Here is a 26967-nt window from a genome sequence, read left to right as displayed (position 1 = left end):
TTTGCAACATAGCATTTGAGAAGATCCGACATAGCTGAATTTGCAGCCTCACTTTGCCCATCCATTTGGGGGTGAAAAGCCGACGAGAAGTCCAGCTTAGTACCCATATTGTCAAACAGAGCTCTCCAAAAGAGGCTTGTAGTCCTAGGATCTCTGTCCTCCACAATGGATTTGTGATATGCAGCGGAAGTCTTTGTATTGGTTGATCCTGTCACACAATATGCTCACACCGTCTTCTGTATCCTGAGTTTCGTGAGTTTAGCAATCCATTTCATTTACTTCAAACTTTAAAGAGATGAGAGAGAGAGATATGATAACTGTACACCAGATTGGGTCCCGAATTACCCACTGAAGGGCCCTTTATCCCGATAACGAGATAGTATTTGCTTTATTACTTTAGAGAGAATGACTTTGGACTGTAGATAAGCCAAACGCAAGATCTCTGTAGAAACACCTCAATGACTTGATCTCGAGCCTATGCACTCCTCCCAAGGGCATGAGGAAGGGCTGCACACCTGAGGCTCAAAGAAGAAGAAGGTGGACTGTTCTACACACTGTTAGAATGCTGAAAACACATATGAATGCTGTGTTACCTTCACCAGATGACTGCTGAATGTGTTGATGATGCATAGAAGGCTGGACACTGATGCAAACAACAGTTTCAGGGCTGGAAACTGCTGTAGACTGTTGCTTCAGGGCTGGAATTTGCTGTGGACAGAAACGCTGAGGTGTGGAGGATGCTGTGGACTGAAACGCAGGTGAATCAGGGACTTCGGAGCTGCTGCTGTACGGCTGGGACAGAAACGCAGCCTACTGTACTGCTGGATCAGAAAACGCAGGTGTATGCAGGCTGCAAACTGGCGTTGAACTGAAGGTGAAGGGTATGCTGAATCTGGGCCTGAACTGAGTGCTGAATTCAGGGCTGAATGCAAGCACCTAGGGCTGAATGAAGCTAGGGTTTCTCAAGGGCTGGAGAAGCAAGCTTATGGGCTCTAGGGTTGGATTAGTCTTGGGCTGAAAGCAAGAGAGAGGAGAGCTCTTAGCACAATGAAGACTGAATGAGAAAAGAGGCTCTAGGCAAGCCTATTTATACTAACTGGAGGTTGGTCATTTAATAAAGTTAATATTTATAAATGCCCAATAATGCAAATCATGCTAAATAAATACTAATAAATATGGGAAAAATACCAGATAAATCCCAGTAAATTCCCTAAGGCTTTGGGGATGTTCTAAATGATGCACAGGCATAAGTATGCATATTATGCAAGATGCAGAGTGCTTTCTGATGCAAACCCTAAGGCTTCTATTGACTCTACATGCATGAATGATTCTCTCCAAGTGGGTTAAGGGACTTGACTGACTGAGTGACCCACTAAGGCTGAGGAATGACCTACGTAGCTCGTGCCTGACTTATCCTGGACTGAGGATGTACAATGGGGTCACGGCGTACGACAAATATCATCCTATTGGGTTCTAAAACTGTACAACTGCTGCACTTCTGATGATGAGCCATCTTGTCACCATGCACTGGGTGCAGAGTGCATGTGACAGGATTTAGGCATACCATGGTGCTTGAACACTTGTGCCACAAATATCTTGACCATATGCTTAGGCTTAATGGTCTTCCTGACCGGCAGGAAGTGTGCTTGCTTGCTAAACTTGTCAACAATGGTCCAAATAGCATTATTGCCTTGTTGAGAATGAGGCAAATCCATGATAAAGTCCATTGCAATACTTTCCCATGCCTGCAAGGGAATAGGCCAAGGCTGGAGCTAACCAGGCGTCTTTTGCCTGTCAAACTTGACTTTCTGGCAAGTGATACATGCACGTATATATGCCTCTATAACTTTGCACATTCCTGGCCAAAAGAGTAATGCTCAATTATGCACGTAGTAGGCATTATACCTCATGTCTTGTATATGGAGGAGCATGGCATTGATCAATGACCTTTTGCCTCATGTTTGATACAACTTATAGGTAGTTATATATCCCTCTTTGATCACATAAGAGGCATGTGCATGTCCAGCCACTAAGTCAGTCCATATATGCCCAAAATCAGCATCCATATGGTACCATTCACTCATGGGCAGACAAGTCCCCATGTGATGCAATTGACATTGCAGCCACATGGTTTTCTAGGCAATGCATCTGCCACCACATTTTTCTTTCTTGGAGTGTGCATAATTTGGTGATATTGTGCTTATTCTTTCTATCTTTAGCGGTGCATTTGCCCTATCAACTACTCATTTGCTGTACTAATTCTTTCTATTTGCTACTTCCCTTAGATTATGGTTGAGTCTGCCCTGCATCTCCGGAGGTTTGACAGAAACTCAATACGAAGGGCTTTTTGTGAATATGTGTGTGTGTGTGTGTGTGTGGAGTGCGTGTGTGAGAGCATATCTTGATACAGAGTTCTACGCCCATTGTTGGACACTGAGGATGTTAGTGGGGATGTCGTAGTATCTAGTCCATACTATGCATAATGGAGTTGATAGCTATATAGTCTTGTGGGTTGACTACCATGAGTATATAACATGCACGTTCCTAAAAGGTGAATTTGGACATGTTCCTGGATTCATCTAGGTATATAATCTGAAAATGAAACATAGATAAGCAGTTTGGCATTCTCATATGCTTCTCTGAAATCTTTGTTTGCATGAAGAAGTACCTTTGGCTTTGATGATTTGTTTTGACCATAAAATCAGCCCCAAGAAGGTAGTGTTTCCAAATAGTCAAGGCGTGAATCACAACCAACAACTCCTCATAAATGCCCAAAGAAAGTCATGCAAACGATGGCTTTCATAAGCTATGGCATGTCCTCCTTGATTTAGGACAGCCTTAATGCAACTTCCGGATGCATCACACTCCACACAGAAAGGTTTCTGCAAGTCAGGAATGACTAACACACCCACTCATAACGGCATTCTTAAGGCGAACGAAAGCCTGTTTCTCGTCAACTGTCCATTTGAAGACTACCTTCTTCTTAGTGAGCTCATGCAATGGCAAAGCAATCCATGCAAAGTGTCTGATAGAACACTTGTAATATGAGCATAAACCCAAAAAGCTTCGTACTTCATGTACGGAAGATATCTCAGGCCAATTTTGAATGGCTTCAATCTTTGTAGGATCTATCCTGACGCCACTCTTTGATACTTACGAAGCTCTTCAAAAACAATGGCCAAATGTTGGCGGTGTTCTTGCTCATTCTTGGAAAATACTAAGATATCATCATAAAACACACCTCTGAATTTTTGATGCTTACAAAAAATGCGATCCATCATTCTATCGAACGTGGCTAGGGCATTCTCAAGACCAAACAGCATAACAAAAAACTCATATAGCCCAAATGATGTCTTGAATGCCGTTTTGTGTATAACCGGCAGTGCCACACGCACCTGGTGATACCAACTCTTAAGATCAATGTGGCTGAAACATGCAGACCCATCAAGTTTATCGAGGATGTCAGCTATCCGTGGGATTGGAAACCGGTTCTTGATAGTAAGCTTATTTAAAGCCCAATAATCCACACGTACGGAAGGAACTATCCTTCTTTTGCACTAGCAAGACCGATGAGCAATATGGTGAAGACCTTGGCTGAACCAATGTCACCATTTGGTCGCCCATTTGGTCCATCTCCATTTCTAGTGCCACTCCTATGGGACTGTTACTCCATAGAGCGGCCAGATTTGTGTCATGTTCACATGGGGCCAAGCCGGTGTCTCATGTGAAAGGGGCCAGCTACTTTGTGTCACATGGACAGGAGTCAGTTTCGTGTTGTCCGTCTGTGACCAGGATCGTGTCATATGGATGGGAGCCTGTATCGTGCCACTCGTGTATGGCCAGGACGGTGTCTTATCCATGGGACTGTCACTCCATGGAAGGACTTGTGTTTGTATTGCGTCTTTCCTATGGGATTGTCACTCCCACATTTTGTCGCGCTAGATTTGTGCTTGACGAGAATGTTTTTGTCCATTGCATGTGCACGTGCATCCATCTTTGTATGTGTGAAACTGTTTTCGCGTGACTTGTATTTGTGTATTTGCCTGCTATGATGTGTCACCTACTGAGTGGGGATGCTTGCCAATGAGGTGTGAAGGTTGCCCTGTCTTCTGATATGTTTTGTTGCATGTGAATAGGTGGTAAGTATGGTGTATTCATTTATTTTAATGTGTTATTCTAACCTTTGTATATATAACGCTATGTGTTAACATTCATTAAAATTATTGGCCATGGGCAATAATAAATGTGGGTGCCCAAAAATTCATTTGAAGAAAGTTTAGTGTAAATGAAACATGCCATGAAGGTTAGACACGAAAGAAGGCTGGACGAAGGCCACGTAAATGTGAAGGCGTGGAGGAAAGTTGGAAGGATCGATCGCCAGCTCTCTCTCCTCGTGGGACTAGTGCGCGCGGAAGCGAAGGGAGAGCAGCCTGTACTTCAGCCTGTATAGCACGTATTCGCCCCGTATGTTGTGCCCTCTCTGAACAACCTGTATCTCAGCCCGTACATCGTATTTGCTCTGTATAGCCTATACCCACCCTGTGCAACATGGTTATTGTTCCGTACAACATGTACTTGCCCGAACTAGTCTGTACCAAGGTGGTTCCAAACGTAGTGAAAGATACGTTTAGTACGTTTGGAAAACGTGCTGAAAAGATTCCAAACGTAGTGAACGTTGCCCTCGACATTTATATATACAAAATTTATAGTTTACTTATAAAATTTTGAAATATGAAGTTTGAAGATTCATCAATGAACTAATATTAAAGCACTTACTAATACTATACAACCTTTAGTTTCAATTTTGTGGGAGAGAGAGAGAGAGAGAGACTTGAGCGTGTGCGGGAGAGGAAGAGAGAGAGAGAGAGAGAGACTTGAGCGCCGCATAGAGATGCCCGCAAGAGAAGACTTGAGCGCCGCACAGAGGTTGCCACATGGGATGGAAACAGTTCACATTGTAGAAACAGGTTATTTTGCTCTTGTTTAGCAAGATTTTTGTGCAAATCAAATCTATTTATTCTGTTTTGCAGAGTTTCTTTTGCAAATGTTTCTTCTCTCTCTCTTTTGGGATTCTGTGAGATCCTATTTCCCTGGGCTTGCCCTGACCGTGCTCCTATGAGAGAGAGAGAGAGAGACTTGAGCGCTGCATAGGGATGCCCGCAGGAGAAGACTTGAGCGCCGCACAGAGGTTGCCACACACTTACTAATACTATACAACCTTTACTTTCAATTTTGTGGGAGAGAGAGAGAGAGAGAGAGAGAGAGAGAGAGAGAGAGAGAGAGAGAGAGAGAGAGAGAGAGAGAGAGAGAGAGAGAGAGAGAGAGACTTGAGTGTGTGCGGGAGAGGAAGAGAGAGAGAGAGAGAGACTTGAGCACCGCATAGAGATGCCCGCAGGAGAAGACTTGAGTGCCGCACAGAGTTTGCCACACACGTAAGGAAAAGCGAAAAAAAAAACGACGTTGACTTGCGTTCATTTTTTAAGCTTATAAAATCAAAAGTGCACGTTCACTAACGTTTCCAAACGTTTCAAACGTTTGGATTATATCCAAACATAGTTTGGAGGCAACTATGGTCTGTACTTGATCTGTACCGGCATGTATGCTACACCGTACTACTCCACATGGGATGGCAACAGTTCACATTGTAGAAACAGGTTATTTTACTCTTGTTTAGCAAGATTTTCGTGCAAATCAAATCTATTTATTTTGTTTTGCAGAGTTTCTTTTGCAAATGTTTCTTCTCTCTCTCTTTTGGGATTCTGTGAGATCCTATTTCCCTGGGCTTGCCCTGACCGTGCTCTCAAGTTTTGAGAGCCAGTGAAGGTCAGTGGGCTTGGGAATTTGGGAGCAAAGCTTTCATTGGGAGTACTAGGTTTTCCTCCCTCCGCGGTGAATCACCCTGCCAGGTGTTAGTATGGGCATGGTTGTTAGTGCACGGTCCCGGAAGAGTAAGGTGGGAGACTGCTTGTGACACGGTCTTCATCAACAAATCGTTCTTCACCGACAACATTTATGATATTTGATCCATTTGTATTCCCTCCATGAATGGAGGAATCTGACTCATAAGCCCGATGTCATGTGCATGAAATGCCATGGACATTCTCAGAGCTAATCTAGAAGGGGCAGCCAAGAAAAAGACCATTAGAGCTAGGATTTGGAGCACAAGGTGCAGTGTGGACTTGGAGCAGGGCATGAAGGCATTGAAGGATGCCCTGTCAGCTTCGTTAGATGAAAGGAAGGACAATCGGCTGAGACAAGGACTGTCGGCTGTACAAGACTGTTGTCGGCTGCTTACAGGGTGGTCGGATGAACCTAAGGACAAGGCGGGCTGTAGGCGCATCATGACAAATGAAGAAGCCCAGGCGGACAGCATTTTAAAGCATATAATGTACTGTGGATTGGCCGACCAACAGTTGGCCAGTATGCCAAATATTCCAGAAAGCCATAAATAGGCAAGGGTGCTCCTCATTGTATTCATTCATTCCTTTATGGAATGGGTCCTTAGGGTCCTTAATACAGGAACGGGAAGAGCTCCCAAGAGGTTTGTTGGTAGTGTTCCACAAAGCCAGAGGGGATGGCACCTATCTGGCTCATAGGATTGCCATCCCCTCTGGCTTTGTGGAACACCACCAACAAACCTCTTGGGAGCTCTTCCCGTCTGCAGCATGACTGGGCTTCTTCATTTGTCATGATGCGCCTGCAGCCCGCCTTGTCCTCTGGTTTAGCGGACCACCTTGTAAGCAGCTGACAGCAGTCTTGTACAGCCGTCAGTCCTTGTCTCAGCCGAATGTGCTTCCTTTCATCTGACGCAGCTGACAAGACATCCTTCAATGCCTTCCATGCCCTGCTCCAAGTCCACACTGCACCTTGTGCTCCAAATCCTAGCTCTAATGGTCTTTTTCTTGGCTGCCCCTTCTGGATTAGCTTTGAGAATGTCCATGGCATTTCATGCACATGACACCCGTGAAACTTGTAATCATTAAATACTCTGAGAAATACAATTTGTATCGAGGGGGGGGGGGTCGGCCCTTTCCGGCTCCAGTGGTGGTGTCAAGTTGTATTTTGTCATTTTCAGATTTGTGGATGCTTATGTTGTTCATAATTGTCAAGGTTAAGTGATCTAAGTTTGTGCATTTGTTTTTTGATCGTGGTTGGTCTCCCGTGGGGATTAGTTGCATTGGTATCAGAGCCCGGTCGTCTCTCTTTCTCAAGAGGGGACACGGTGTGTTGAAATCGGAAGTGATCACATAGACACTTGACTCAATGGACAGCCAAGGAAATCCTTTGGAAGTGCCAAATTCAAGTGCCTCTCGAGATTTTGATGCATTGCAGGGAAGGCAGAAGCCCCTTGAGAGAGTTTATGACAGTGTTTTGTTGGGCAGCCATCCGGTTGAAAGGAGCCTATGCATGAGGATGAGCCCGATGTGTTGAGAGCTGAATTGGAACACATGAAGAAACTTTTGCAGGCAAAGGGGCAAGAGTTGAGATTTTTGCATGAAGATCCTCATGTACAAAGTTTAATTGAAGCAAAGAAAGTTGATGCTATGGTGGATATGACTTCAGAGAAGCCAAATGCTGCCAAATCCCTCTGGCGAGTGTCATATGTTTTATATGGTTAATCACCTGTGGTGTGCAATTTAGGAAGATGAAAGAACGCACACGGGCATTGACATGATCCCACAATTGTGCTTGAGCCTCCAGTTCTTTCCTAGTAGAGGGTAACAACTCCCCGTCCTCCAACTCCGGCCGTGGAACACCAACCACAATGAAATCAGCCAAGTCATAAGACTCCAATACAGACTCCATCATTACCTTCCATATGCCGTAGTTGGTCTCTTCCAACTGTCGATCCATGGGGAACGTGGGGAGAGTAGGGATCTTCACGTGCTTCTCAGCCATCTCAAGCAAGTCTGCCATCTCGGGGGGCTACTTTGGTCTTGTGAAGGGAGGGTGGGTGGGAAAAAAAATGAAGAAGAGGCTACAACTAATATGCAAGGTGGCTGTCCAACCGTGATAGCCGCCTTCTACCCAATCTCCAAGTCCCAAACAATCCAAGAGATCTCGAATCAACACCAAATAACCAGCAGTCCCGCAAGCTCTTCAAATCTCCGGCAAGCTCCTAGGTCTTCAAGAAATAGTCCCACAAGCTCTCCTATGTCTCCAACCTTCAAGCCAGCTGGAGCTCCGATACCATGTCGGAATACGTAGCGGATACGAGACAAGCTGCTGAGAGCACAACGTAGCAAGACACCAACATGAAGATGAGCAAACGCAAGAGAACCACCAGCATGGAAAACGCTGAACTGTGTGTGGAAGAGCAAACGCAGAAGAGAGGGAGTGAAGCTATATGAACTCTGCACTATATACAAGATCCGGTAGGATATCCAATGTATAATGTTGTGGGGGCAGGGGTGGTATTTATACCCCCCCCCTATGCTGGTCGGCTAGCAATAAGGTAGCCGACTGGCCGTTGGAAAAGCTCACGACTACATCAAGCAGTCGGCCAGCAAAAACCAGCCCCATGACCATGAAAAAATAGGAAAAAAATACGAAAAGTGGGAAAAAATGGAGGAACACTGAGCAATGCTCCTGGGCGGGCACACCCACAACAAAAGCCCTGTGTGAGATAATGTACAGAGACTGCTAACACCTTCAAGGTGATTGAGAAGATCAATGAAGTGGCTTGCAGGCTTGCTTTACCCAGTCATTGGAATATTCACAATGCCTTTCACGTGAGTCTTTTGCGGAAGTACGTGGGGTCAGATCTTGACGAGCCTGTCACAGAAGATCCGCCAGAGGTTGATGAGCTTGAGGAGATCCTCCAGCCAGAGTAGATTGTGTTTCACAAGGAGAGAAAGCTACCAGTTGGAAAGCTTTCCAAGAGATACCTTGTGAAGTTTAAGAATTATTTACCCATTGATGCAAAGTGGGTAGATGAAGATTACTTTGTTGATTACCCGTAACTTTTGCAGGCGTATCTTGAGGATTTTTAGTTAAGGTCAACTGCTTAGAAGCCGGGGGGATGTCACCATTTGGTCGCCCATTTGGTCCATCTCCATTTCTGGTGCCACTCCTATGGGACTGCCACTCCATAGAGCGGCCAAATTTGTGTCATATTCACATGAGGCCAGGCCGGTGTCTCATGTGAAAGGATCAGTTACTTTGTGTCACATGGATGGGAGTCAGTTTCGTGCCACCTGTGTGTGACCAAGATCGTGTCATATGGAGGGGAGCCTGTATCGTGCCACCTGTGTATGGCCAGACGGTGTCTTGTCCATGAGACTGTCACTCCATGTGTTTGTACCGTGCCTTCCCTATGGGACTGTCACTCCATAGGAAGGCTAGGGTTTTCACATTCTGTCGCGCCAGATTTGTGCCCGACGAGAATGTCTTGCACAAGTTTCATGAAAGGAAGGTTTTGTTCATTACATGTGAACGTGCATCCATCTTTGCATGTCTGAAACTGTTTTCGCATGACTTGTATTTGTGTGTTTGCCTGTTATGACGTGCCATTTACTGAGCGGTGACGCTTGCTAGTGAGCTGTGAAGCTTGCCCTGTCTTCTGACACGTTTTTTTGCATGTGAACAGGTGGTAAGTATGGTGTATTCATTTATTTTAATGTGTTATTCTAACCTTTGTATTTACAAGGCTATGTGTTCACATTCATTAAAATTATTGGCCATGGGCAATAATAAATGTGGGTGCCCAAATATTCATTTGAAGAAAGTTTAGTGTAAATGAAACTTGCCATGAAGGTTAGACACGAAAGAAGGCTGGACGGAGGCCACTTAAATGCGAAGGCGTGGAGGAAAGTTGGAAGGATCGATCGCCAGCTCTCTCTCTCTCTCTCTCTCTCTCTCTCTCTCTCTCTCCCCGGGACTAGTGCGCGTGGAAGCGAAGGGAGAGCAACCTGTACTTCAGCTTGTGTAGCACGTATCTGTCCCGTACGTCGTACCTTCTCTGTACAACCTGTATCTCATCCCGTACAGCATGTATCTGCTTTGTACATTGTACCAGCTCTGTACAGCCTATACTCCATCGTGGATATACCATTCTTTGAGACAATGTGTCCCAATATCACACCATGCTTAACCCAAAACTGACACTTCAAAGGGTTCAGGGATATACGATATAATAGACAGGCCAGATGGTCTGCCCATCGAGAGTGTGCACATAGATCGTCAATGAATACCTCCAACCACTTTTGTAAGTAGTCCTTGAAGGCTATGCACATCAACCGTTGTTGAAAGGTTGTTGGAGCGTTGGTGAGGCCGAAGGGCATAACCTTGTATGAAAATGTCTCCCACATTGTGTTGAAAGCTGTCTTGTGCTGGTCCTCTGGTGCTATGGACACCTCATTGTAATTGGAGAATCCCCGCCCTGTCAACATGGTTATTGTTCCGTACAGCATGTACTTGCCCCGGAACTAGTCTGTACTTGATCTGTACCAGCCTGTAGGTTGCACTGTACTACACTCCATGTCGGATGTCAATAGTTCACATTGTAGAAACAGGTTATTCTGCTCTTGTTTAGCAAGATTGTTGGGCAAATCAAATCTATTTATTCTGTTTTGCAGAGTTTCTTTTGCAAATGTTTCTTTTCTCTCTCTCTCTCTCTCTCTCTCTCTCTCTCTCTCTTTTGGGATTCTACGAGATCCTATTTCCTTGGGCTTGGCTTGACTGTGCTCTCAAGTTTGAGAGCCAATGAAGGTCAGCGGGCTTGGGAATTTGGGAGCAAAGCTTTCATTGGGAGTACCAGGTTTTCCTCCCTCCGTGATGAATCACCCTGCAAGGTGTTAGTACTGGTGTGCCTGTTGGTGCTCGGTCCCGGAAGACCAATGTAGTGTGGGTGCCTAGCCCAGTGAAGGTGGGAGGTTGTTTGTGACATGGTCTTCATCAACAAATCGGTCTTCACCGACAACATTTATGGTATTTGATCCATTTGTATTCATTTCATGAATGGAGGAATCTAGCTCATATGCTTGTGAAACTTGTGATCATCAAATACTCTGAGAAATACAATTTGTATTGAGGGGGAGGGTCGGCCCTTTCGGCCCCAGTGGTGGTGTCAAGTTGTTTTTTTTCATTTTCAGATTTGTGGATGCTTCTGTTGTTCGTAATTGTCAAGGTTAAGTGATCTAAGTTTGTGCATTTGTTTTCCCATTGTGGTTGGTCTCCCGTGGGGATTAGTTGCAACCAAACCTCGGTTCAAAAGCTCTGTCACTTGTTTCATAATCTCCTCTAGCTGTGCTTCGCTTACCCTATATGTAGGTCTATTTGGTGGGGAGTTACTCGGCACCAAATCAATGTGATGATCCTCGGGTATCTCAAGAGGTAGCTCTCTTGGTAATGCATCTGCAAAGCAATCTGTGTATGCATTTAAAAATTTCAGGCTTTCACTTGTGAGAGTATCTACACATGCATCATTATATTCAACCTTATCACGAAGAAAGACCAAGTACGTGGAAACACTCTTTATCATTGCTTTACTAATCTGAACATGAGATACAACTGGGATGGAGTCTCCTTGTTGGCCATCATCAATAACATGTATGCAGCCTCTATGCATAAACGTAATCTGGTTGGTCTTGTACTCCTCACGTGGCATCAATGCAGTGATGCCACGGCTTTCCTGGCAATACATCACATCCCTGCAATGGTGTAACCAAGAAATTCTCATGATCAAGATACCTCTGGATGTGTATGTGCAACTTTCCAATGATAGGGGTCACTTGCACTTGTTTGCCCCCAAAAGCGGCCTTTGCCTCAATATGGGATCCCATGTCCCCTACATCAATGTTCAATGCTGATGCCATCTCCACAGAAATGAAGTTGTTTGTGGCACAATCATCAAACATAAAGAGTGCGGGCTGATCATTCAGTTGTCCCCACGTGTCATCCTTACTTGTATTCCCTTGCACATTGGGAATGGCATACACATTAGCCTTTTGTTGCTTCTCATTGTCCTTATTCTTGCGTTTAGGACATTCACGAAACATGTGGTCTTGGCTGCCACATGAGAAGCACTTATCCTCCTTGGCATATTGCTCCCTTTGCTCTGGAGTGAGGCTAAACTTGTGCTTTTTCTGAGAGGCATCCTTTGACTGCTTATTTTCAGCCTTCCCACCACTCTTTACATCTTTCACAAAAGGTTTAGCATGCTGTCCGCTCTTTTGCATGCTATGACCAGCCCTTTCTTTGACCTTGAATGCATGGTCTCCTTTGCCAGAACGCTGTAATTTGTGCTCCAATTGCTCGGTGGCAATGTAGTCTTGTAAAGCGGCATTATGATGCGTAGCAAGTCCGGATTTGTAGACCGGTTGGAGCCCGGACTTGAACTTCCTTTTCTTCTCAGGTTCACCCACAAACAAAAATGGAGACACCTCCAAATAGATCTTCAAAAATCTGTTTACATATGCCTGCACGGACTCATTGCCCTTTTGCTCTATCTTGTCCCATTGGCTCATGATCTTCTCTACCGCATTGGGAGGCGCATAAAACCTTTCTTTGAACTTCTCCCATGTTTGCACATGGCTACTAGAAAGTTTTTCCGTAATCCACTAGTGGGCAGCCGAGCCCTTTAGAAACATGCTTACATGGCGAATCTTGGATTTCTCAGAGAATTCCTCATCGTTGAAGGCAATGTCAAACTGGGTTATAAAAGCCATGGTCTTGCTTGCATCATAATCACCATGATAGGCATCAAACTTCACAGATTTGTCACCTGCGTTAAATTCTTTAAGCCTCTTGGCATGGTGACCCTCATCTTCTAGCTTTCTCTTCCCTTTGTCCAATGGGGCAGCAGTAGGTACAGTCGGTACAGTCAGCAAGTACAATTAGGGTTTCAGCAGATACAACAGTGAGTACAGTTCTGATTTCAACAAGTACAACTGGTACAGTTAGGGTTTCAGCAGGTAAAACAGTGAGTGCAGTTCTGATTTCAGCTAGTACAGCTGGTACAGTTAGGGTTTTAGCAGGTACGGTGGTTGGTACAGGTGATACAACAGGTACAGCATGTGCCCACACTAGGTACAGAAGGCACAGCAACTACAGAAGGTACATCAGGTACCCATAGTAGGTACACAATAGGTACAGAAGGTACAACAGGTACCCACCAGGGAGCCGTCGACCAGCAGAAAAAGGGAAGAGAGGAAGGGAGAGATGGGTGCTAGCTTGTATGAGAAGGAACCGTGGGAAAAGTTGGAGAAGAATGGGGGAGAGGAGGTGGAGGGGTCCAAGCCCCTTGTGCCATGTGGCACAACCCACCATAATTAATGGTGGGCACCTCCATTAAGTGTCCACACAATTATGAGCCATGTGTGGGTGCCCAAAGTTTGAGCTGGCCACACTTTTAGCCTTGGGCCCCGAGCATTGATCCAGTGGCCGATGCCCAACTTTAATAATTGTGAACTGCTAAGGTTATAAACCTTTACAATAATAAGCAAGGGTTAAATGAATACTTACTACTTGTTCACATGCCACAAACCATGTTAGAATATAGGGCATTCACACAGCTCACGGGTGGGCGTTCCTTGCTCGTGAACTGGACACGTCATAGCAGGCATTCACACGAAAACAGTTTCAAGTAAGCAGAGATGCGTGCATATGCGATGGAAATATCTCCCGTTCTTGGAACTTGTAAATAGCAAGTCTTCCCGAGCACGGAACTTGTAAATAGCAAGTCTTCCCGAGCATGGAACTGGCTCAGTGGGAAGCGTAAACTGGGATCCTTGACAGTGGGTTTCACATCGTGGCCACACTAAGGGTGAGGCAAGGCCTGACCTCTTGTAGGTGACACGAGTCTTGGCCTCAGTACGGGTGACATGAAGCTCCTTGGCCTCCCGTACCTTGGCACGAAAATAAAGGAAGACCACTTGGGCGGCCAAATGGTGACAGCATGTAGGAGTGAGTGGACATAAATGTTCATCTCAGTTGGGCATTTTACGAGGCCAACTAAAATGTCTGCAGGGGAAAATGGATTTTAGAGCCCGTGCTTTTTGCTGCAATAATGTAAGCTTTTAGCCCGAGGCCAACTAAAATGATCTGCAAGGGAAAATGGATTTTAGAGCCCGTGCTTTTTGCTGCAATAATATAAGCTTTTAGCCCATTCGGGCTAGAGCTTGGTGGCAAAGATTTACCACTCAGTAGTAAGTCGAGCTAGCTTGCTTCTGCTGTGAGATCCATGGCCATCATCAGGCATGCATGTTGAATAGTTTGAGTATCTAGAGCCAGTCTGTTAGGTTTCTCTGTTTAGCTCAGTCTTACCGAATGCCCTAAACAGTGGATCTGGTTCTGGTGGCAAGTGGACCTTCTTGAGGCACGACTTAAAGGGAGAAGCCAGGGTTCTGCCTCTCTTTTATAATAGCTCCATTTGTTTAATTATCAACCTTAGTCTCCCTGTTGTAAATGCTGCATGCTTGCCACCCCTAGAAACTTGCTAGGGCACTTTGCACATCTTGTCATCTTGGCTTCTCAATCCCTGTATTTTTGGCTGAGATATATATGCTACAAGTTGGTGCTGTTGAAAGGAGTTGCATATTTTCTCAATGCATGCTTCTTACCATCTTGGTTTTGTTTTCTTCTGGCTTATCTTGCTGAAGTCATGGAATATGTTCCAGGCAGTGGAGTATGGGAGGAAAGTTGCGGCGAAACATTTTTTCCGTCATGTATTGCAGTAAGTTGCTTTGAGCTGCTTTGATGTTCTTGCTGTTTTTAACATCTTTCAAAGTGCAACCTTTTGTACTTTGTGCTTTCAGGGAAAATAAATTTGAAGAAGGGAATCACCTTTATAGGTTTTTAGAGCACGACCCAGTTATCTCATCAAAATGTTTCAACTTTAGTGGAGTCACAAATGACATGGAGCCTCTATCTACCGTTGAGATCGAGGCTAGCCTGAGAAAATTCACCCTTGCTATCATCGACTCTTATGTGTCAGATGATGGCAAGCATGTTGACTACCAAAGCATATCTATGAGTGAGGAATTCAGAAGGTGGGCTGTTCCATGGTTGTGAAGTTTCTTCACCATAGCCAACATAAAAGATGGCATTGTTTTTATGGAGAAGTTTTCATGGAAAAGAAAATTTAACGAGTTATGTAATTTGAATGCATTTGATTTAGGCTTGCAATCGAATTACTTGTTGCATGAAATTCACAGTCGTGCTTTGTGGTGACTTTGTTTGCAGATATTTAAAAATGACTGAAGAGCTGCATCGCTTTGATCTTAGTTCATTTTCACGAGAGGAGAAGCTTGCCTTTTTTATCAACCTTTACAATATCATGACTATCCATGCAATTATTATCTTGGGTCATCCGACTGGGCCATTAGACAGGAGGCGGCTGTTTGGGGATTTTCAATATTTGGTTGGTGGTTACCCTTATTCACTGTCAGCGATTCAAAATGGAGTATTGCGGGGGAATCAACGACCACCATATCAACTCATCAAGCCATTTGGACCTAAAGACAAGCGATTGCCAGTATGACTCCTGGCTTAACTTATCTTTATAATTTTTGGTATGAAAAGCGTGTCAAGATTTTTGGTTAATGTACCAGGCTTGGTCTCGGGGAATCAAGTTTTGTGCTTAGAATTTATGAAGAGTACTAATAACATGGTCACAAACAAGTTCAAAAAGCATGTGCTTCTGAAAGGCGCAATACCCCAACAGGAAACTGGAATAGTTGTGCACAAAGAATGCTATGCATATAGAAAAATCAGGAATATTGCATTTTGGACGAGTGTTTGTGCTTGTGGCTGATGATACTATATTAGCACTGATGCTGGGCTGGGCTCTTTTCTTGAGCATGGTAGGTGGACCAATCTTTCGATTGTAACTTGGAGTTGGTAGGTGTTGATGTTCATGTCATGAGGAGAATGGGTTCAGCCAAGGAAGGTTTGCCAGCTCTTTGCTGACAGTTGGGCTGTCCATGCTCTATACAAATGTGTATGTATGCGTAACAGTAAATCCTTTGGGGTTATTTTGTAAAGGTTTTATGTTTGGAGGGAAGCCCTCTGCCCTCTACGTTGGCTAGCCATGAAGAGGGGTCGGTCTTATTTCTGATCGAGTAGAGTAAAGGGGCCATGCCAGGCAAGTCTTATCTTTAGCAGCCGGTTAGCAGTAGCGGAGATTGCGAGACATCTCATTCCTACATGCGAGCTCCAGCTAGGTCATGCTAGCAGTTTGGCTGCCTGTGCTGTTTGCATGATCTATATGAATGCTGCTGGTATTTTAAAACCCTTGGTGCATATGTTTGGTGTTTCTCTTTAAGGTGTTCTTGCTTGGGACAAAGAGGCTATTGGGGCGAGGAAGGCATTGAGATAGGCAACAACACACTGCCCACAAAAAGTTGGATTCCAAGTAACGCAATACACAAATTAATGCAAAATTAGCAGACTAGTTGGCCAACATAATTGACCTACTTTTTTTACAAATGTTTTGAAGCAGCAGTTGGCTCAGCTTGATTGCAACAGATTTCAGCAATTGGGAGAGGACTAAATGAGGGTTTCTTGCTTTGTTTGTAGTTAGCTGAGTATGCAGTTTAGTTTTCAGCAGATCTAGCAGGGTTCTTTGAAAATAATTCATCATATAGAGAATGTTAGCACTTCCTCCACTCATATGTTTTCAAAGTTTTGTATTTAAACTCCAAGAATTGACACCTCCATTATTGCACCTTGACATTAATATTAGAGCTTTGTTTCTCCTTGAAGCCAGATGTTTGTGTCTGAGCATGTTTCTCTCCACCCTCTTACATTGGTATGAGAGCAAATGCATACCACTTGTTAAGGTAGCTGCTTGAAGGTCAGACATGAGGCTCATGATGATGTAGAAAATGTGTAATTGGTGATGATGATCATGCTTCAACACATGCATAATACTAGCGTGATGAGAAGAGCCTGGGAAAGCAAGCTGAGGAGAGATGAAACTTTGTGAGAACCAGCATGCAATGTAAAAGTGATGGGCTCAACACGAGGAAGCAAGGTTTGGAGATACGACTAGAATATAGAAGAGATAACCAAGGATGTTTTACCACGAGGAGTGAAGAAGTCATTGGGAGGATGCTGCCGGAATGCACAGCGGAAAATGAGAAAACTGCTGTGAGAAAGAAAATGCAGAAGTGTAGAGAGAGAGAAGCTGTATAAACTCTGCTATATATACAAGACCCGGTACAAATGGAACTGCTGGTCGGCCAGCCCAAAAACAGCCGACAGGCTGCATACATGTCCACGACTGAATAAAACTAGTCTGCTAGCACATATGACAGTCAGCCAGGAGAAAAATGAAGTCGGCCAGCATAGATCAGTCGGCTCCCCTACGACTAGCGAAAATCGAGAAAACAACACGGAAGATGAGAAAAAATGAAGACTACTCCTAACTCAGGCGGGCACACCTACAATAGAGGCCCTCACTCCCTATATGGTACAGACAGGAGATGACTGCTAACACACCCCTCTTAGCTCCTGGATGTGGAACCAACCCCAGTGAGCTGGAGTGTTGCCGGAGCATCGCATGAGGTAGAGACTTTGTGAAGAGGTCCGTCGCATTGTCCTCCGTTGAGCAATAAACAAGCAAGATGTCACCAGCCAAAATCTTCTCACGAACAAAGTGATATTGTATCTCTATGTGCTTGGTCCGGGCATGGAAGACCGGGTTCCGAGCAATAGCTATATAGCTCTAGTTATCGCATTGGATGACCGTGGGTTCCTTTTGTGGAAAACCCAATCTCGCTAAGTAACCTTCGTAGCCACTCAACCTCGCAAGCAACACCACAAGCAGCCTGGTACTTTGCCTCAGTAGAAGACAAGGCAATAGTTGGCTGTCTCTTGCTGCTCCAAGAAATAGCTCCTGAGCCAAGGGTAAATCTGTAGCCTGATGTAGATCTCCTCGTGTCTGGATCTCCTCCCCAATTTGAGTCGCTCCAATCTTGGAGTCTGACTCGTTCCGTCGTTCCCCCTCTAGTGTCATAGAAGAGTCCAAGATCCTTTGTACCCTACAGATACCGCAAGATCCGCAATCCTGCGTCCCAACGAGTCTTCAAAGGTGTTTGCATGAATGAGCTCAACAGCCCCACTAGAAAGCTCAAGTCCAATCTGGTGTTCAACAACCAAATCAATAAACCAACAAGCTTCCAATACAAGGAGGCATCAACTTGCTCACAAGGATCATTAATTGTAAGTTTGGTATTCGGGTCCATCGGTGAAGAAGTGGGCTTGCAGTTCTCCATCCCAAAGGTCTCGAGCAACTCATGAACATATCGCTGCTGAGAGACAAAAAACCCCCTTTGGGTCTGTCAAATCTCCAATCCCAAAAAGAAATGGAGTAAGCCTAAGTCGGTCATCTCAAACTCCTTTGACAAGGCAGTTTTCGTCACAGCTATGTGCTCCATATGACCGCTAGCGAGAATAAGATCATCCACATAAAGGATAATCAACGTGACCATACCACGTTCCCGAAAGAGATACAAGTTAGGATCTGCAATTGATCTTTGAAAACCTTTCCGTAGAAAGAAGGAATAAATCTTCTGATTCCAAGTCCTGGAAGCGTGCTTAAGACCATATAAGACCTTCCGTAACCTGTAAACCATCCCCTTTGATCCCGGAACCTTAAAGCTTGGAGGTTGCTCAACATACATCTCCTCTTGTAAGTCACCATTAAGGAACGCAGATTTTACATCCATCACCGTTGAGAAGAGGCAAGGGCAAGAACTGTCTGAATTGTGGTCATCCTCGTTGTCGGTGCAAAGGTATCCTCATAGTCGATGACAAGCCGCTGAGCATAGCCGTTAGCCACAAGTCTGGCCTTATGCTTGTCCACCGACCCATCAGACGTATACTTGGTCTTATAGACCCACTTGATACCAATGACTAACTGTTTTGACGGCGTTGGAACCAACTCCCAAGTGTTATTCTTCTCAATGGCTTCAAGTTCCACTTGCATGGCTTTCCTCCAAGTCTCTTGGAAAAGAGCTTCCTTAACGGATGTGGGCTCTTTGTCTGGAATGATATGAGACATCAAAGCATAGTTCACCTATAAAGGCTCCTTTGATTGATGAACACAAGAACTGGAATGTCCGTGCCTGTTATCAACATCTGGCAAGCCATCCACCATCTGGTCCCGGAAAGCCTGCCGCAACGTATCCACATTCAAGTAGCCATGACGAAACTACCACAAATCACCCAACTGAGAACCTGTAAGAGACAGTGCGGAGAGTCTGTAAATCCCATTCTCCACTCCGCCTTCCCAAACAACCTGGCTTGTTGCTTTATCTTGGAGGGCTCTGATACCATGTTGGAATGCACAACGGAAAATGAGACAACTGCTGTGAGAAAGAAAACGCAGAAGTGTAGAGAGAGAGAAAGCTGCATAAACTCTACTATATACACAAGATCCATTACAAATGGAAGTGGGGGGCTAATTACCACCCTATGCTGCTGGTCGGCCAGCTCAAAAACAGTTGACAGGTTGCATACACGTCCACAACTGAATAAAACCAGTTGGCCAACACAGATCAGTCGGCCAGCACAAGAAGTCCCCCACGACTAGCAAAAACTGGGAAAACAACACGGAAGATGAGAAAAAATGGAGACTACTCCTAACCTGGGCGAGCACACCCACAACAGAGGCCCTCACTCCCTACTGAGTAATATGGTACAGACAGGAGATAACTGCTAACAGATGCTTCCTTATGTAAATGGAAGGGCAATTGTAACACGGAAATCTTATCAATCTTGAAAACTGCAAATACACATAAGCATGCCAGATAAAAACAGATGACAACTTTGCACAATACACCACACTTGGGGCCAAAAGATCCCCCCCCCCCCCCTCCCCCCCTCCCTCTCCCTCCCTTTATGGTTAGATTACCAAAAAGGAGTCTGCTTCCAAATACAACTTCACGGGTGCCCAGGGATTCTCCACTGGCTAGCACCTATCTCTTCCAGTACAGTATGAAAGCAAAAACAAAAACATATGCAGAAGTTGTTGATGTTCCTCAGCATAAGAGGGCACTTCCGGCATCAAGCACATGCAGGAGAACTATGGACAGCCCATAGCACTCCCGCATCAGCCCGGAACAACCCTGTATCTTCACTCTTCTCTTGTATGGCTCACAGGACAAGTCGACCAGCCTAGAGAGGCTGTTTACAGCAGTTGACCAGCCCTCAGTAGCCACAGAAAGAAGCGACCAGCAGCTGTTCACAAGCCTGCAAGCTCTCGGTGAGAAGGGGAATTGTCCAGATGATCACGACCAGCTCGGCCAGCATCCCCCATGCATCTGGTGAACATCAGTCGTGGTAGATAGTTGTAGCAGGCTGCCAACAGGCTGAAAACCAGTCGACCAGCCCTCATGCACACTGAAAAGCATGCGCATCCCCAAAACTGGAGTTTTTTGCCAATAATAAGGGCTCCCTGCCAGAAATAGCACAAACATGTGCTTTTTAGGTCTAGAAGGGGGTGCCTACTTGAAGATGGCCCAAATATTGTCCATAGCCCGACTTTTGACCGCCACGTGTATTAAATAAGTCCTGTCTAGTGTGTACATCTTATAAGTTGTCTGATCACTTATAAGTGTGTGTGAACTTGCACCCATAATTATTAGTATGTGAAATCATAGAGCTGTAAATTGGGTTTTTGGGGACACTTACCACTTGCAAAACACACGTAGACCACCTGTCAGTCCCAAACAGGTGTGCACATACACGTCCACAAGGTGCCCTGGTGTCCTTGGCTCCATGGACAACGTAGGCAGAAATTTTAGGCAAACAAGACAAGTCATCCAAAGGTAAAATCAAAGTCATGCACACACGTGAGTGCAGCAAGACTGGAAGAACACCCATTTGTTCAGTTATATCAGATAAAATGTTCAGGGTCTCATGATCCTTCCGAAACTTTCCTACAGCAGGAATACAGAAGATCTCCAAGATAGCTAGTCTTAATGAATCACATCATATTGGGCTCCATGAGCCATACATGTATACCATGTCAAGCCCCACAAGCCACACATGTACCATCATGTTAAGCTCCATGAGCCATACATGTACTGTCATGTCAGGCTTCATATGCAACATAGACACACCATGTCAGGCTCCACCAACCATACATGTATGTCATGTCAGGCTCCACATGCCACTCATGAACAGTAGCAAAACAGAAGCTGTGAGGAATTAAGGTTTCGTTCCTTTGTACCAAAAGTGTGAGGTTTTCAAAACTGAATAAAAAATATATCAAAGATATATAAAGCTTTTCTAAAAAACTCGGGGGTTTTTTGTAATCTGGGCAAATGTTTAGATTTTGAGATTGAAATATATGGAATTTAACTTGAAAGTTGAAGATTGTGGTGAAATTCCAAACTCCAACTTATTTTCTAATGAAAAGTTGGGAGTTTTTTAAAATTTCCCTCAATTGGGTGAAAATAAGCTCCAACTTCAACATGCAATTTTATTGAAAAAAGGGGTATTTTTAACAAGTTCGTCAGAATTTTGAACTTTGCCACAATTGGGTGGCAATTAGTCCCATTTTAGGTTAAACTAACATGTTTGGGTGAAATTGCAGAACTCCTTCGAAATTTCTTAGTAAATGAGGGGTTCTTTCTAACACCTCTTGATTTCACTTGTATTGGGGCTTCAATTGTTAGGCCAAATTGGGAGTAACCAAGGAGAGGAAGAGAAATGATAAGGTAGGTTGTAGTAGGTAAGGGACAACAGGGTGTAGTATGTGGCGGGTAATGATTGTTGGAAAGCAATGCTCCACCCTTGTAATTATAATTTTGTGGTCAGTTCTAAGTTGTAAGGCTTGCTTTACAAGGAGAAATCACTTTGTTTGAGAGGCCAAAAAGCCCGATATGTCTTAGTTTGGGCATTGGACGGTGGTTGATTGGGGCCAAACCGTTTTAGATGGCTTGGATAGTTGATATAGTGCCAAATAGGCCACATGCAAGTGCAGGTTATGCTTAGAAGTGGCCCCATTAAGGGTTAATCTTTCCAAGACAGTTTGTCCTTGAGTTGTGGGGCCCAAATAGGCGCCCAAACAATCTCTGCTGGGTTTCAAAAGCGCGCCAAACTTTGCTTGCTTGTACAGTCTAATAATATGTGGGTTTGGTGGTATAGTCAGTTTGATTTTGTTGGACATGACCAAAGGTGGTCGACACCAGCCAACCTAAGTTATGCTCTAGGTGGATGGTGATGTTGATCTTCTGTTGGGAGAGATCCAAGAATGGGGAGTCTAGATTGACCTCAAAAGATGGAAGACGGTCAATGTGAAGTCCATGCATGTCAAATCAATTTGTAACTATTTGGCCCTCCTAGCTCTTTTTCACATAATGGAACTCATGTTCGGATGCATGGTCAGATTGATGAAAGCATGGAAACATGGTTCATGAAACGAGACCCAAGCAGGGGTCACCCCTTCCTGGACTCACTTCTCCAGTTAGCACTTTAATATACACTCTTAAAAGACAATAGCACAAGACAAAATAGCAAAAAGTAATTAACAACTCTGAGCATAGATAGATGACACCACACTGAGGCCGGAACGGGCGGCCCCCCCCCAAGGAAAATGATATTATTACTTGGGAGAATTTGTTACAAGTACACGGGCCCAAGGCCAGATTTCCAATAAGCAATGCACAATGAAAACAAAGTATCAAACTCGAATATGTTTGTTGATGCCAAGTCTGCAGTCACCAAGGGCTGCCCCGTCCATAGCACCTTCCAGAGTCACACTCCGCGTGCAATCCACCCGTCCCTGGCACTACGGATCACGCCGTGCCAGTCCTAGCGATGGGGCACCCTCACGGAGTTGACTCGGTGAATGGAAGAGGAGTCCAGACATAGGAGAGCAGGAGAATTCCTCGTTCTTCGCGATGAAAATCTTCTGGAGCCACCGTACAGCCAGTAGGAAGAGTGAAACAACCTGGGCCACTTGTAGGGAATGCGTATGACCTAAATCCACGCGGAGAACCCCACTGGCCTGACCTGAATCACACGTGGGAGTGAAGAGAGCACCTGCTAGCTGTTTTGAGTACACACGTGAGAGAAAAAGAGAGCTGTCCAGACCTGAATCCACGCGTGGAAGTGAAAAGAGAGAAGCTGTACCATTCAGTCCATGGGAAAAGGGTTCCAAAGATGCTGTACGGCCAGAATCAACAGGTAATGATGATATTGTACTTCCTGTACCTGCTGTACCTACTGTACGACCAGAATCAGCAAGAAATGAGGATAATATACCTGCTGTACCTGCTGTGTGGTTCAGTCCTCAAACAATAGTTGGAATAGGAGCTGTACGACCTGTTTCATGAGAATAATGAGTGCTCCAGCTGCTGTACGGCCTGTTTTCTCAAAATCCCAGCAAGCAGTCGTGTTTTTCTCCTCACGAATGCAAGGGAGAGGGCTGGAAGTGAGGCGCCTTCTTCCCATGCAAAGGATTGGGTGTGGTAGGTGGGGTAGGTGGCCAACCCCCACCCCACATGCTATAAAAGGGTGCCCAGACCAAAAGAGGGTGCCCACACTTATAAAGTGTCCACCTACTTTTAATGAAGTATGAAACCTGTAAGTTATAAGGCTTATAACTTAAAACTCTTATTAAAATAAGGATTTCCCACCTGTTCACACGCCACAAAACCTGTCAGAAGACAAGGCATTCCACGGCTCACGGGAGGGCGTCCCCGACCCCTGAGCTAGACACACATGTCAGGCATGCAAACGAAACCAGTTCACGCGAAAACATTTCAAAGGCAGGCAAACATGAGTGCACAATGCAACATTGTTAAAGGATAATCTCCGTTCATGTACTTGCACAATACTCGACATTTCCGGGCACAAGCAGGCCCACCGGAAAGTCAATTCCAGGTACACACACAGTGTACAATCCACCCGTCCCTGGCACTACGGATCATGCCGTGCCAGTCCTAGCGGTGGTAATCCAGAAACATACACCGTGTGCAATCCACCCGTCCCTGGCACTACGAATCACGTCGTGCCAGTCCTAGCGATGGAGCACCACTACGGAGTATGCTCATCCAGAGCCCAAAGCTCACACAAGAAGATAAGAGGACCATTAGATAGCTCAATGGTGACAGTTCATGAAGTTGACATAGGAAAAAGGACCAGTTTTGGTCAAAAGTAGGGAAAAGCAGAAAAGTAAAAATGAGTTGACCGCAAGTCAAGGGCACCATTGGAAAGAGGAGACTCAGTCGGATCATAAAGCTAAAAGCCGCTTTTCCAAAATGCAGCTAGCTCCAAGGCCAAAAAGCAAGGCCTTGAAGTTAAGAAAAGCATAAATCAAGATCTTTGGCAAAGAAGAGCAAAGCTTGGTTAGAGCTTTTTGGAAAAACGTGGGGCCCTCCCCAAGTATAAAAAGACTTTCTCTTGGCATCAAGTGCATAAATTGTGGAGATCATCATCTTCATCATCTACCTCACCACATGCTTCACCTCCTTGCGCCACCTCTGCCTAGCTCATACCGGCCCGTTGCTGCTCAGAGCTGTCATCGTCGAGCTCAACCCCTGTCACTGTCGCCGCCACCCCTGTGCGCCGCTGTCCGTCGCCACTGCCGCCTGTGTAGTGCCGCCCATAGCCACCAAGCCCTGCCACCTTGGTGTTTGCTTTTTCGAGAAGCTTCCTGAGGATTTTCTTGAAGATTGGGTATTGAGTTCACTTGGACATCTTTGAAACCGCGGCCATGACATAAGCAGAGTACCAAGATTTTCAACAGTTTAGACATTTTCTCCAAGATGAAGAATTCCTAGCTTGGAGAGCCAAGACGGAACAAAGACCAAAGAAGGGCTCGGATGTTTGAAGATTTCATCAAGGATCGGGCCACCGAAGCCGAAGGAGCTGAAAATCTTGGTACTTTGTTGAAGTTGCTAAAGCCTATCTTCGGGCCAAAGGAGTCACCATTGCAGAAGCATCTAGAGCTACCTGGTCTATTTCTCGTGGAGGAAACATGGAGGCTATTCCCAGGCCTGCTTTCTCAGATGCAGCTTCGTTAGGACAGGTAAGGGAAAGAAAGGCGAAGGAGCCTACATCAACCGGCAAGATGGACTTCAAGCTGGGAGAGGAGCGTCAAGTTCGATGCTTTTCATGAAAAGCGGGATACAGAAGAAGCATTATCTTTTGTTAAACATTCAATGCCGGTTTTGGAGGAGAGCACCACTCCGAAAAGTCAAAGCTTCGCATCCATTTGAAGGATGCCGCCTTGAATTGGTGGCTAGAAGTAGTACACGAAGGGACCAAGCCGAAGACATGGACTGACTTCAAGACTATGTTCAACAAGAAGTTCCTACCCACATTCTTTCCCAAAAACCACGGGTCTCAGGTTATTGCCTGTATGTACAATGGCTAACAAGCGAGCTGCGCTCTCCCCGCTCCTGCTCTGTGTGCTGCTTGTGCCTCCCCTTGCCCGTCTTTCCCCCTGTTTGCGCCTGTGTCCGCCCCCCCTGCCCTGCCGTCTGCTGCTCCTGCACCCGCCCTCTCCTCCCTTTGCTCTTTTCTGCCTCCCTCCCCCCTCTCTCTGTTTTTCATGTGCCCGTCCTATGAATTACATTAAAAACACGAGTAAATTTCAAATTCTGCCTGTATAGGGGCCCAAAACTCGATTTAGAAAAAAGGCCTGTCTGAAAAACGTTTCATATTCATGAAACGTTTACGAAGAATGTGTTTCATGGCAACTATGAAAAGGTCTGTTTCATATGTATGAAACGTTTATGAAAAATGTATTTCATGGCAACTATGAGTATGACCACTGAAACCCTTGCTCATAGGAGCAGTGAGGGGCAGCACCTTTGACTTCATGGCAACTTTGTCGAATGCAATCAGATCAATGGATTATGACAACAGTCATACATCTGAGAGGCTGCTTCCTGGAAAGGACATAATGGGAACGGGAACTTAACTGGGTTTGGAAAAGATCAAGATTGAGTAAAGAAGTGCATTTTGGTGTTATTGGGTAGTTAATGACTCTAATATATCGTGTGTTTTTTGTTCTGTTTAGGTGGCATTGTCAGAACCAGAATCTCTTATTCATTTTGCTCTCACAAGTGCATCTCAGTCAAGCCCTGCCCTCAAGTGCTATTCACCTGAAGCTATAGATGCGGAGCTTAGAGCTGCAGTAAGAGCATTTTTTCTGGACGGTGGTGTGGTTATTGACATGGATTCAAAGACTGTTTCACTCAGCAAAATCATCAAATGGTAAAAGCGGGCTTCTGCTTTGTCATAGAGATTGTTTACTGTTCGGACAAGATGAAAAATCAGTATCTTTATCTTTGCTTTCCACTGATGACAGCTTTTGGAAGCGGGCTGATCTTTGACTTTGGATATAAATGTAGGTATAGTGTCGACTTTGGCAAAAATGAGTCGGAGATTTTGAGATGGCTTGTCAATCACTTGGAGCCAAGCAAAGCTGAGAATCTGCTGGAGTTGCTAGATGGTAATCAGTTCAAGATTGTCTACCAGCCTTATGACTGGACTACCAATGTGTAGGTTATGTGGAGGTTTTTCCCCCCCAAAGAACTGGCTACAAATGAAAGGCTACTGCTACTGTGTGCGTGAGGTGTTTGTTGTACATAATCTTTCGGCTTCAATACGTATGCACTATAGAACCCTGGTTTTAAGACAAGACGCTTCTACCTCCAGAGTTTGGGCTTGCATGCTTACTAGTCCAGGACCAATCTTTCGAGAAATTTCCTCATCAAGTTGATGGTTCTCTTCTCATTTCCATTAAGTAGCCTTGAAAGAACTGGATGGTTTTTTTATTCTTTCGAGAGATTTACACATCCATACTCACGCACCCAGAGCGGTCCCTCCCTCTGCCCCTTGTCATGTCGCGTGAGCAGGGATGAACTGAAGACGACCTGCTTGAGACTCCAGCCCCCTCACCACTATGCTACGCGGCAGGTGAGACACAAGAAAGCTCGATGTCTCGTTTCATTACGTATTAATTTCTGTACAACCCACCTTTGTTTGCACTGGTCTATCGTT

General features: G+C 45.0%; 1 protein-coding gene across 4 annotated transcripts in view; it reads left to right on the top strand.

Annotated features, from left to right (window-relative positions):
* LOC147627451 (electron carrier/ protein disulfide oxidoreductase) overlaps positions 1 to 26704 on the top strand; it is a 31962-nt gene extending 5258 nt beyond the window's left edge. Inside the window, exons 2-6 of one of the 4 annotated variants that reach the window (XM_086814342.1) lie at positions 14619 to 14674; positions 14757 to 14990; positions 15184 to 15475; positions 25982 to 26178; positions 26316 to 26704. In XM_086814342.1, the coding sequence (XP_086670468.1) occupies positions 14619 to 14674; positions 14757 to 14990; positions 15184 to 15475; positions 25982 to 26178; positions 26316 to 26469 (933 nt within the window). In that variant the 3' untranslated portion in view covers positions 26470 to 26704. Of the gene's footprint in view, positions 1 to 14600; positions 14675 to 14756; positions 14991 to 15183; positions 15476 to 25981; positions 26179 to 26315 lie in introns of all 4 variants that reach the window. The other 3 variants (XM_086814341.1, XM_086814344.1, XM_086814343.1) reach the window with 3 other exon arrangements.
* The last annotated feature ends 263 nt before the right edge of the window (positions 26705 to 26967 follow it).

Source organism: Cibotium barometz, chromosome 20 (genome assembly GCF_041138505.1).
Source record: "Cibotium barometz isolate CiBa-2024 chromosome 20, ASM4113850v1, whole genome shotgun sequence".
Taxonomy (NCBI): domain Eukaryota; kingdom Viridiplantae; phylum Streptophyta; class Polypodiopsida; order Cyatheales; family Cibotiaceae; genus Cibotium; species Cibotium barometz.
Note: the sequence above shows the minus strand (reverse complement) of the source record. Positions and strands in the feature narration are given on the sequence as shown.